This window comes from Hypanus sabinus, chromosome 16 (genome assembly GCF_030144855.1).
Source record: "Hypanus sabinus isolate sHypSab1 chromosome 16, sHypSab1.hap1, whole genome shotgun sequence".
In the NCBI taxonomy this organism is placed as follows: domain Eukaryota; kingdom Metazoa; phylum Chordata; class Chondrichthyes; order Myliobatiformes; family Dasyatidae; genus Hypanus; species Hypanus sabinus.
The window spans coordinates 60,837,739-60,850,478 of record NC_082721.1 but is presented as its reverse complement, the minus strand read 5'-3'; the positions used below and the strand labels follow the sequence as shown (position 1 = coordinate 60,850,478).

The 12,740-nt window shown below is 40.8% G+C and overlaps 1 protein-coding gene across 2 annotated transcripts in view; it reads left to right on the top strand.

Annotated features, from left to right (window-relative positions):
- prkcsh (protein kinase C substrate 80K-H) overlaps positions 1-12,740 on the top strand; it is a 106,561-nt gene that overhangs the window by 51,645 nt on the left and 42,176 nt on the right. For both annotated transcript variants that reach the window (XM_059991896.1, XM_059991897.1), the window contains exons 8-10: positions 1,378-1,456; positions 3,991-4,077; positions 5,791-6,000. In XM_059991896.1, coding sequence (XP_059847879.1) covers positions 1,378-1,456; positions 3,991-4,077; positions 5,791-6,000 — 376 coding nt within the window. The remainder of the gene's footprint in view (positions 1-1,377; positions 1,457-3,990; positions 4,078-5,790; positions 6,001-12,740) is intronic.

The window sequence follows — 12,740 nt, the reverse complement described above, 5'->3', positions numbered from 1 at the left end:
CTCCAAATTTACTTTAGAGATTTTTCTTGCCCATTATTCTTAAATCTTGTGTGTAATTTCTCTGAATAAGCTCATCTTGCATTTTCTTTGCTGGTACTTGTTTCTTTTTGAGCATTCATTTAACACTCTTTCTGGTCAACTAGATTTCTTTTCTCTGTATCAAAAAATTGGCAGGTGGTTTAAGATTATTTTGCAGCAGTGTGCTTATTTTTGGACAACTGCTGTACATCAAAGAATCAGAATCAGGTGTATCATCACTGGTATTATATGAAATTTGTTGTTTTGTGGCAGCAGTACAGTGCAATACATTAAAAAAAATTACTATGGATCACAATTAAAAGTAAGTAAATAGATCGCAAAAGCATCAAGATCCCACGATAGTAATGTGAAGAGGGCATGGTCTGCATGGCGAGGCTCTTTAATGATAATAAATACTAATGAAGATAATGGTATTCCATAGGAGGAATGAATCTTGACACAGAAAAGATTTGAGGTTGACATTTACCTCTTTTCCATCCCTTTTGGCATTGGCAAATAATACAGCAATTAAATAAGCAGTGCTGAAATAGTGAGGTAGTGTTGATTGGTTCATGGATCATTAAGAAATGTGATGGCAGAGTGTTCCTAAAATGTTGAGTGTGGGTGGGCTTCTGTACCTCCTCTCTGGTATTAATGAGAAGATGGAATGTCCTGAGTGGTGGGGGTCCTTAATGATGGATGCTTTTTGTATGTATCCTCAATGGTGGGGAGGCTAGTGCCTATGATGAAGTTGGCTGAGTTGACAGCAAGCAGTGTAATATTCTTTATATTGCAGGTTAATATTTTCACTGAATAAAAAGTAAGATCGAGCCTACAATCATGGAAGTATTTACAGTCTCCCCTTTTAGCTATTAAAAAGTTTAAAAATAGGTTGTCAAAATGTAAATAATCAAAAATATATAATGGGCCACAAGTTAGAGTGGCAGTTAGCATAATGCTATTAGAACACCAACGGCCTGTGTTCAATTCCTACTGTCTGTAAAGAGTTTGTATGATCTCCCCATGACTGCATGGGTTTCATCCAGTTTCCTCCCACATTCCAAAGATATATTGATTAGTAGATTAATTGGTAACATGGATATAATTGGGCTGAATGGACCTTTTACTGTATTGCATATCTAAATAAAAATTAATAAACAAATCAAGTGAAATTTAAATGTAGAATAGCAAGGCTTTCTTTACCCATCTCATGTGCTTATACTCTCAAATTTGTAATTTGATCAGTGTCCATTATCTTGTTAGATCAATTTAAGTTTGTGGTCTCTGATTTTCCTGCATTGATTTTTGAGCCCAATATAAAGGAAATGAAGTTTCGACTAAACACTTCCTTCATTTCAGCATTACAGTGAATGAAATTCAGACTCATCCGGAGCTGGATAGCGATGGAGATGGTGTGGTTTCTGAGCAAGAAGCTGAGGTATAACAGCAATTTTAACATTTCTAGAACTCACTCCTCTGACCTTCAGTTCATGAATAGATTAACAGCAGCTGTAATGTGGAGCGGCACAGTAGTGTAGTGGCTAGCACAATGTTTTACAGTACTAGTGACACGTGTTCAGTGCCTGCCAATGTCTGTAAGAAACTTGTAGGTTCTCCTCACCACAGTGTGGGTTTTCTCTGAGTGCTTTGGTTTCTCCCCACAGTCCAAAAGTGTTCTGGTTGGTAGGTTAATTGTAAATCATTCCATGATTAGGCCAGAGGTTCTTGGTGGTTCAGTTCAGGGCTGGAAAGGCCTATTCCATGATTTTTCTCAATAAATAGATGTTACAGTTACTGATGCACCATGGGTCAGCAACCATATTGGAAGCTGGGTTAAATCTTCCATGGTCTTAAAGTTGCTGCGCAAATTGGTAGGGTGGTTTAAAAGGCTTATGGTATGTTGACTTTCATTAACCAGGGTATTAGCTGAGAGATAATGTTATGGATCCATAACATTCTGGTGAGACCACATTTAGAATATTGTGTTCAGTTCTCGTTGCTGCATTTTAGGATGTGGAAGTTTTAGAGAGGAGATTTACCAATGTGATGCCAGGATTAGAAAGCATGTCATTTGAGGATAGGTTGAGCAAGTTGGGGCTTTTCTCTTTGGATGAAAGGGGACGATAGACAACTTGACACAGGTGTACAAGATGATAAGAGGCATAGATTGAGTGGATAGCCGGAGCCTTTTTCCACAAGATGGAAGTATCTAATACAAGGGGGCATAATATTAAAGTAATTGGAGGAAAATATGGGGGGGAAATTGTCAGAGATTGTTTTTTTCCCTCCAGAGTCATGGATACACACTGTCAGAATAGTGGTAGAGGCAGATAAATTAGGGGCATTTAAGAGACTCGTATAAACATGGATGAAAGAAAAATGGATGGCTGTAATGTTATAGAAGCATAGAAAACCTACAGCACAATACTGGCCCTTCGGCCCACAGAGCTGTGCTGAACATGTCCTTTCCTTAGAAATTACCTAGAGTTACCCATAGCCCTCTATTTTTCTGAGCTCCATGTACCTGTCCAGAAGTCTCTTAAAAGACCCTACCGTATCCACCTCCACTACCATCGCCGGCAGCCCATTCCACGCACTCACCACTATCTGCGCGTGTATATATAAAAAAACTTACCCCTGACATCTCTATACCTCCTTCTAAGCACCCTAAAACTGTGCCCTCTTGTGCTAACCATTCTAGCCCTGGGAAAAAGCCTCTGACTACCAATGCCTGATGATCAATGCCTCTCATCATCTTGTATACCTCTATCAGGTCACCTCTCATCCTCCACTGCTCCAAGGAGAGAAGGCCAAGCTCACTCAACCTGTTTTCATAAGGCATGCTCCCCAATCCAGGCAACATCCTTGTAAATCTCCTCTGCACCCTTTCTATGGTTTCCATATCCTTCCTGCAGTGAGGCGACCAGAACTGATGTTCTACGTTCCAGTTCTTGTGTTCTCTTCTCTTTCCTTTGATTTATTGACCATTAGACTATAATTGGTATAATTAACTTGTGGATGCAAATGTGTCCCTGTTAATTGGCATTGCTATGATGCTGATTTTCACAAATAGTGCTGAAAGCTCTTGAATCTAATTTTGATCAACTTATCCAAGTCAGATGACCTCTTGTCTGATGCTGATCCAAAGCTGATAAGCTTGGGCCCAGTTTTTCTAGTCTGTGCCAGCCTGGTCTTCTACCTAGTCCCATCAGTGCGCACCTGGGCCATAGCCCCCCCATACTCCTCCTATCCATGTACCTATCTAAATTTGAATGTTACAGTTGACATCATACATGGGCTCAGCCCATACTTGCAGCACCTTCTTAAAGAAGAAGCTCTCTCCTCTGTTTCCTCTTAAATATTTTATCTTTCACACTAAACCTATGATTACTGTGACTTGTCTCACCCAAACTGAGGGGAAAAGCTTGTAAGCATACAACCTATAGTCACCTCCTTCATAGTTATGTATGCATTAGGGTCATCCACTCAGTCTCCTATACTCCAGTGAATGAAGTCTAACCTGGTCAAGCTATCCCTGTAAGCCCCAACAACATCCATGTAAATTTTCCCTCCTTTCATCTTCAGTACTCTTTCACATCCACGTTTGTGGGATTGTATGATTTCTAACAGAAAATCAGAATTGCTTAACTCTCAGCTCTGAACTAATTCCGCAACCTATGGACTCATTTTCAACGATTCTATAACTTATGTTCTCAGTGTTATTTATTTTTATTTGCACAGGTTTTGTTTGCACTTTGTTGTTTTTGTCAGTCTTTGTGTAGTTTTCCATTGATCCTATTGTATTTCTTTGTTCGACTTTGAATACTTGCAAGAAAATGAATTTCAGGGAAGCGTCTGGTGTCATAATCTGTACGATAATTTTACTTTAAACTCTGAGAATTGATGGAGATGAATGATTCTTTGTGGTGATTAAATATGTCACTGCATATTAAGTGACTGATTTTCCTTCAGGTGCTACTGGGAGGTGCCAATCAGGTTGATGTTACCAGCTTCCAGGAGACTGTCTGGGCCGGCATCCAGGGCAAGTATAAGTCTGAGGTCAGTGAATTTTGTTTAATGACATTATTGCTTTTCAGTGCACTAAATTTGTAATGTATATCAGCTGTGCATTGTTTTTATGTTGGAGTATGATACCCTAATAGTGATTATCCTTTGCCTCACTGAAATGACTCAGCATGAACCTTTGATGGGACATTAGGAGGAGATGGAAGTCCAGAACAGCGCACACAACATTATGGAAGAACTCAGCATGTCAGATAGCATCTGTGGTGGGGAATATATAGTCAACCTTTTAGTCCAAGGCCCTTCATCAGGACTGGAATATAAGAGCGTAGGGACCTTAATTAAGTTGGAATCAGAGAAGGAGTAGAAGTTGGCAGGTGATAGATGGATCCCAGTGAGGGTTGTTGGGTGGGGGAAGGGGTGATGAAGGGAATGACATGTGAAGCTAGGAGATGATAGGTGGAAGAGGCAAAGGGCTGAAAAAGGAATCTGACAAGAGGACAATGAACCATGGAAGAAAGGGAAGAAGAGGGGGAACCAGAGGGAGGTGATGGGCAGGTCATGAGATGGGGGAAGAGAAGAGGTGTGAGGGCTATCAGAGTGAGGGAAAACAAAGTAAGGGGGAAAAATGCAGGAAAAAAAGTGGGGAGAGGACAGGACAGGAATTTCCAACCTCATGTCACTGCTTTTTTTCTGGTTTCTGTCCCTTTTACTTTCCAGCCCTGACGAATAGTCTCAACCCAATTGCCAACTGTTTATTCTTCTCCAGTTTATTCAGCCTGACCTGCTGATTTCATCCGGCATTTTGTTTGTTAATCTCATCTAATCTAACTTGTCTGTCCTTTAAAATAGTCACTAAGACAGCAGAGATCTTGCCAGCTTGCACTCCTTTCCCTCCTTCCATCTTCTTATGCTGGCTTCTGCCCCTTTTCATTCCTGATGAAGGGTCTCAGCCTGACTTACTGAGTTCCTCCAGCATTTTGTGAACCTTTGTTGGGAGGTTGATTGGACATGGGCAAATGCTGACCTTGGGCACATAGTAACCATGCTTGATTTGTTCCTGTTTAATATTAGCACATTGATAACAATGGAAAACAGTTTAATATGGAAACTGTTATGTTTTCATCTACTAAACTAACATAAGAACTGGAAATAGGAGTAAGACATGCTTCTGTCCTGGTGCTCTGTTTCACTTGCCCACCTGATCTCCATGTCCAGTGATTCCCTTTGCCCTAATATCTATTGATTGCAATCTTGTATGCACTTAACTAACTGTCTACAGCTCTCCGTTGTTGAAATTTATTTAATTTTTGAGATTATAGCATAGTAAGAGGCCCAACGAGCCTGTGTCACTGAATTATACCCACGTGAACAATCAACCCACTAACCCATACTACTTTGTAATGTTAGAGGAAACCAGTGCACCTGGAGGAAATCCACGTGGTCACATGGTGAATGTACAGACTCCTTTAAGTGCAGTGGGAATTGAACCTCGGTTGCTGGTGCTGTAGTAGCATTACACTAATTTCCAGATTTCTAATTTCAAAATTCCAAGGAATTTTAATGCAAGAGTCAAATCTGAGATTTCCTTCCTTATTGGTCATACAATGGCAGATACCTTAACAGGGTCCACAGCTGGGGTGCAGTTGAAACAATTAAAAGAATTGAGTTCAGTACATCTGTATCTTTGCCATATGGTTTTGTATTTCACTACTCCTTTTCAGACCATCACTTCCTCTTCTATTATAGGCTGTCAACGAGGTCTCCCTTACCACAGAGATTCCTGTGGAAGGTGGAGCAGACAGTAGTCCTCGACCAGACCTTGAAGAGCAGAGGAAGACCGATGATGAGGATTATGGGGAAGACCAGGATCATGGTGTTGATGAGGATGACAGTGAGAGTGATAATGAATTTGAAGAGGAGGATGATGATGATGATGTAGGGGAAGATGATTATAAGGTAAAAAAAGAAAAACTTGTTTGTGTTTTACTGATTCAAATATTGATAGCATTGTGATTAGCACAATGCTTTATAGGACAAATGGCCCAGTTTCAGTTCCCACCGCTGCCTGTAAAGAGTTCGTATATTTTCCCCGTGAGCACATGGATTTCCTCCAGGTGCTCCAGTTTTTTTCCCACAGTACAAAGATGTACTGGTTGGTAGATTATTTGGTCAATGTAAATTGGCCTGCTAGGTTAAATCAAGGGATTGCTGGGTGGCCTGATGCATGCTGTATCTCAATAAATGAAAATTTTAGAAAAAAATATAAAAATGGGCTAATAATTTATGCAAATATACAGCATTGAGTCCTAGAACAGAAGAGGATAGTTGTCTTTTACATTTGATAAAATGATCTATCTCAGGCCAGTTTTCTGTAACAGCAGGTAAGAGTGGAGTTCTCACTCTCTCTCGTCAAGCATCGACTGTAACCATGGCAGCTATCTTTCAGTGACTGCTCCTCGGTGTTCTGACTTCTCAGTGGAAGGAAAGGGGTGCTCTGCATTTGTTTCACAAATTGAAAATCATACTTTCTTTACTACTTTGTTGGCTAACAAAATCATAAGATGTAACAACTGTTTGGCTGTAGTGCCCGTGGCAGCTCTTTGAAAGATATATCCATGTAATCCCACTCTGGTTTCTTCTTGTGGTCCAGTAAATGTTTTCACTCCAACTCTTTATCATAGTTCCTTTGGAGAGTTGTTTTGAGCCTGCTTTCTTTGTTCTTACTGCATTCCAGGTGCCAATTTGCACTCTCTAAACACACACAAAGCGTGTCTTGCTTAAGGCACTGAAGAGTGCATTAGAACAGAGGGATCTGGGAAGGTACCACAGCATAAAAGCCAGGATCAACAGGCTTTGGGGCAGCTTTTCCACCAGGCCATCAGATTGAGTAATTCATGCTGATACAATTATATTTCTATGCTATATTGACTGTCCTGTTGTATATACGATATATTACTCATGTATGTGAAGGATGTAAGAACTAGCGTCAATTCATTTCAATACATTTCTATAATTCCTTATAAGTGGCATTACAGGTAGATTGGATAGCAGAGAGAGATCTTGGCGTATGAGCCTTCATAAATCAAAGTATTGAGTACAGGTGTTAGGATGTTATGTTGAAGCTTTATAAGGTGTTGGTGAGGCCTAATTTGTAGTATTGTATGTAGGTTTCGTCACGTAACTACAGGACGGATGTAAGAAAGATTGAAAGGGTACAGAGAACATTTGTAAGGATGTTGCCAGGTTTGGAGGATCTCAGTTCTAAAGAAAGATTGCGTAGGTTAGGACTTTATTCCTTGGGAATGTAGAAGACTAAAGGGAGATTTGCTAGAGGTATTAAAAAAACAGTTGAGGGGTATAGTTATGGTACATGCAAGCACACTTTCCACTGAGTTCGGGTGGGTCTGCAACTAGAAGTTATGGGTTAAGGGTGAAAGGTGAAATGTTTAAAGGGAATATGAGGGGAAATTTCACTTGGTGATGACAGTATGGAACAATCTGCTTGTAGAAGTGGTGGATACAGGCTTGATTTCAACGTTGAAAAGAAGCTTGGATGAGATGGATATAGAGGTTTATGATCTGGGTGCATGTTGATGGGACCGGGCAGAATAATGGTTTAGCATGGACTAAATGGGCCAAAGGGCCTGTTTCTGTGCTGTAGTGTTCTATGACTCTACAAGCTGCAGGAACTCAGCAGGTCAGACAGTATTAGGAGAAATGGACAGTTAATGTTACAAGAAAAAACACATTTTAAGTGCTTAAGATTTCCAGAATCTGCAGTCTTTCTTGTATCAAAACTAACAAGTATCCTGATGTTTTTTGGACAGTCAACTTGTCTCTTTTTCTGGTTGGAATTTTCTTTTTTTTCCCCCTTGATTTATTCAGCTAAAACTTCATAATCTTGTGCAGGGTTAAATTTCTTCCACTTGATCTTTTGTCTAATTACCTTTTCTGACCCAAAAGCAGGTCAGTAGCAGTCTGGGGAGAAATTCACTCAGTGGCCATACTATTAGGTACATTTGTGTACCTTGTTAATGCAAAATATCTGCTCAGCCAGTCATGTGGCAGCATTTCAATGCATAAAAGCATGCAGACATGGTCAGTAGGTTCTGTTGTTCAGACCAAATAGAATACAGAAAAAATTTGATCCAAGTCACTTTGTTAGTGCCAGATGGGGTGGTTTAAGTATCTCAGCTGCTGATTTTCATGCACAACACTAGATTTTACAGAAAATGGTGTGAAACACAAAGAACTACCAGTGAGTAGCAGTTTTGTTGGTGAGCATGTCTTGTTAATGAGATGGGTCAGAGAAGAACGGCCAGAGTGGTTCGAGCTGACAGGAAGGCAACAGTAACTCAAATAGCCACACATCATGTCAGCAATATGCAGAAAAATGTCTCTGAACGCACAGACCTTGACGTGGATAGGGGACAGTAGTGGAAGACCACACTACTTGTTCCTAATAAATGGCCACTGAGTGTGAGGTGTATGGCCCCTCCCCTCAGACCCCACTGTCAATTTATAGTCCCTGGAGACTGGAACACAACTTGAATCTCTCCCTTTTCCAAAAAGAGATGTAGTCTTTTCTTGCTTGTGGATGTGTGTTTGGAAGTTTTCAGAATGAAAATGTTTATGTTCCTTCTGCAAACTCTGGTTGCTGATATGACATGTACTGTGGAATGCACAGGCAATAATGATTACTGACAAAGCTGAAAATGTTGAGAATGCAACCGGATGGAGTGGGTTCTCATTCATCTTTACACCCTATGCAGCTAATACAAAGTAATATTGTTATAGCTCTGTATGAATTGAAAAATTTCTTTCTGAATTCTGTCAGTAATTTTGTTTTGTGTAATAATTCAAATGAGTGCCTGAGGGTGATCCTTTAAAAAGCCAATACAGGTTACCAAAACATTCATGGGAATTCTCACCATATCCATTACATTACACTATCAGCTGAAAGAGGCATCTGATCCACATGCAAACAGCAGTATTAATAGCATTCCTTTGCCCTCAACAACCCAGAATGTGGTTCCTTCTGAACCCCCACAATTAAATTTATCAAATTAGTGGCAGCTTGCACAAGTTTAATGCTGCATCATTTGCAGTAAAACCATAAGACATAGGAGCAGAATTAGGCCATGTGGCCCATTGAGTGGGCTTCTGTATTCCATCATGGCTGACTTATTATCGTTCTCAAATCCATTTTCTTCAACTCACCCACTATAGGAAACACGCCCATTGTACCTAGGCCTTTCAATACTAAACTCAAGTACAAGCCCATAACTGTCAAACATTACTCGTACATGAACCGCTTGATTCCTGGAATAACTCATGAAACTCCTTTAGACCCTGTCCAATACCAGCACACCTTTTCTGAGATGAGGGGCCCAAAATTGCTGTCAGTAGTGCGGTCTGACCTATGCCTCAGCATTACATCCTTGCTATTCTGCTCCTACAGTACCTATAAAAAGTTTTCACTCCCCCTTAAAAGTTTTCATGTTTTATTGTTTTACAACATTGAATCACAGTGGATTAAATTTGGCTTTTTTGACACTGATTAACTGAAAAAGACTACTTCATGTCAAAGTAAAAACAGATCTCCACAAAGTGATCTAAATTAATTACAAATAAAAAATACAAAATAATTGAGTGCATAAGTATTCACCCCCTTCTGTTGATGCACCTTTTGGCACCTTGAGTCAGTGTGGATAGATCTCTATCAGCTTTGCACATCTGGACACTGCAATTTTTCCTTATTCTTTACAAAGCTGCTCAAGCTCTGTCAAATTGCATGGGGATCATGAGTGAGCAGCCCTTTTCAAGTCTAGCCACAAATTTTCAATGGGATTGAGGCCTGGACTCTGACTTTGCCACCAAGACATTAGTGTTGTCGTTTATAAACCAATTCTGTGCAGCTTTAGCTCGATGCTTGAGGTCTTCTCCCAAGTCACAGTTGTCTTGCACACTTGAATCAGGTTTTCCTCCAGGATTTTCCTCTATTTTGCTGCATTCATTATACCCTCTACATTCGCAAAACTTCCAGGGCCTGCTGCAGTGAAACATCCCCACAGCATGACGCAGCTGCCACCATGCTTCATGTTAGGGATGGTGTGTTTTTAATGATGTGTGGTATTTGGCTTGCACCAAACATAGCATTTAGTCTGATGACCAAAAAGCTTAGTTTTGGTTTCATTGGACCATAGAACCTTCTGCCAGCTGACTTCAGAGTCTCCCATATCCCTTCTGGCAAACTCTAGCTGAGACTTCCTGAGTTTTTTTTTTCAACAGTGGCTTTCTCTTTGCTGTTCTCCCATGAAGCTGTGACTGGTGAAGCACCCGGGCAACAGTTGTATGTGCCGTCTCTTCAGCCACTGAAGCTTGTACCTCCTCCAGGGGTTGTCATAGGTCTTTTGGTGGCCTTCCTCACAAGTCCCTTTCTTGCATGGTCACTCAGTTCTTGAGGACAGACTGCTGTAGGCAGATTACAGCTGTGCCATATTCTTTCCATTTCTTGATTGATGTGTCTATACTCCAAGGGACATACAGTGACTTGGAAATTTTCTTGTATCCATCTCCTGTACCATTTCAGTAACCTTTTCTTGGAGTGTTCTCTTGTCTTCATGGTGTAGCTTTTGCCAGGATACTGACTCACCAGTAGTCAGACCTTTCAGGTGCAGGTGTATTTTTACTACAATCAATTGAGACACCTTGACTACACACAGGTCTCCAAAAACAGATCTCCATTTAACTATTTATCTGACTTCTAAAACCAACCGACTGCAACAATGATGATTTAGTGTGTCATATTAAGGGGAGGTGGTGAATACTTGTGTAATCAATTATTTTTTTTTGTATCTCTAATTGATTGAGATCACTTTGTAGAGATCTGTTTTCACTTTGACACTAGTCTTTTCCTGTTGATCAATGTCAGAATAGCCAAATTAAATCCACTGTTGTAAGACAATAAAACATGAAGACTTTTGGGGAGGGGTGGGATGAATACCTCTTATAGGCACTGTATGTAGTCTTTTGAGCAGCCAGATGGAACAATGTACAAGTGACTAATTGTGATAAAATAGAAAGCAGAATGTTGGAGTGGGTTAAATAAACTACAGGCATTGGCAGCTTGATTAGTTCATTTTGAGAGATGTGTTCAGATTTTTAGTGCATTTCCAATTGTTTTAATATTGCAGTGTTTTGCTTTAAATACACATTTGAGAGTGACTGATTTTGACACTTCAAGTTTATTGTCATTCGGCCATACACTCCTATACAACTAAACAAACGTCATTCCTCTAGGGTCAAGGTGCAAAGCATAGTATGTGTCACACAAAGCATGTTTGTTATAATCCACCAAAATAATAGCACAAGTCCCTGAGTGGCATGGCCTGAAGATATGCAGGTTGATATAAAGGGCAAGGTATATATTTATGTTACTGGCACTATTATAATAAAACAAATTGTCATATAAATGTAGCCCCCTGGCACGCCTTAGGCTCAATCAGCTTGCTTCCGTTTAGGGGGAGCAGCCTTCAACCCCGCCAAACTGGGTAACCAGCTTCTGTAGACGCTGTGTGATGTCCCCACCCCGCCAATTAACAGACAGTACACCATATGTGATTAAATGATTACACTTTATAGATATTACTAGAACTAAGTGATTAATAACGATACAGTGTATACGAAAGAAAAGAAAATAAAGAAAAGGCGCCAAAACTTAGCAAAGTCCAAACAACTTCGTGCACAACTGTTGGAGTTCAATTAACGAGGTCTTCTGGCCACCATTCGATCCCCTCAGACCTCCTCGACTCATAGCTCAGGACTGCCCGAAGTGATCAACCAAGCACCCCCAGCACACCTGTCTTCGTCTTCTCTCCTTGCCGAAAATCCTGGCCTTGGACCCCCCACTCGGGGTCTGTTCCATTGCCCAGTTTACAGCATCTCGTCCTCTCTCTCTCACCCCCTCGTGCCGACTCCCCAATTCCCTGCCAACAATAGTTTACAGACCCAGAAGAGAGAATAACATTAATCCCAATTGGTTAACAAACGAATACAGTTCTCATTATCAGTGAATTTTAACCCAAACAAACTGATGGAGAAAGCACTTATAACAAAGAAGCATTCCTACTTTTAACAAAACAAAGAAGCCATTTTGATTAGCATACGCAGTAACAAAGAAAAAGAAGAAACCTCAATACAAAAAAGAAACCCCTCCCCTCCTTACATATATATGTGAAATAGCAACAATAAAAGATGAAACAACAACACACACAAAATGCTGGTGGAACACAGCAGGCCAGGCAGCATCTATAGGGAGAAGCGCTGTCGATGTTTCGGGCCGATACCCTTCGTCAGGACTAACTGAAAGGAAAGGTAGTAAGAGATTTGAAAGTAGTGGAGGGAGGGGGGAATGTGAAATGATAGGAAAAGACTGGAGGGGGTGGGATGAAGCTAAGAGCTGGAAAGGTGATTGACGAAAGTGACACAGAGCTGGAGAAGGGAAAGGATCATGGGATGGGAGGCCTCAGGAGAAAGAAAGCGGGGGGGGGGGGGGGAGCACCAGAGGGAGATGGAGAACAGGCAAACAACTAAATATGTCAGGGATGGGGTAAGAAGGGGAGGAGGGGCATTAACGGAAGTTTGAGAAGTCAATGTTCATGCCATCAGGTTGGAGGCTACCCAGCCGGTATATA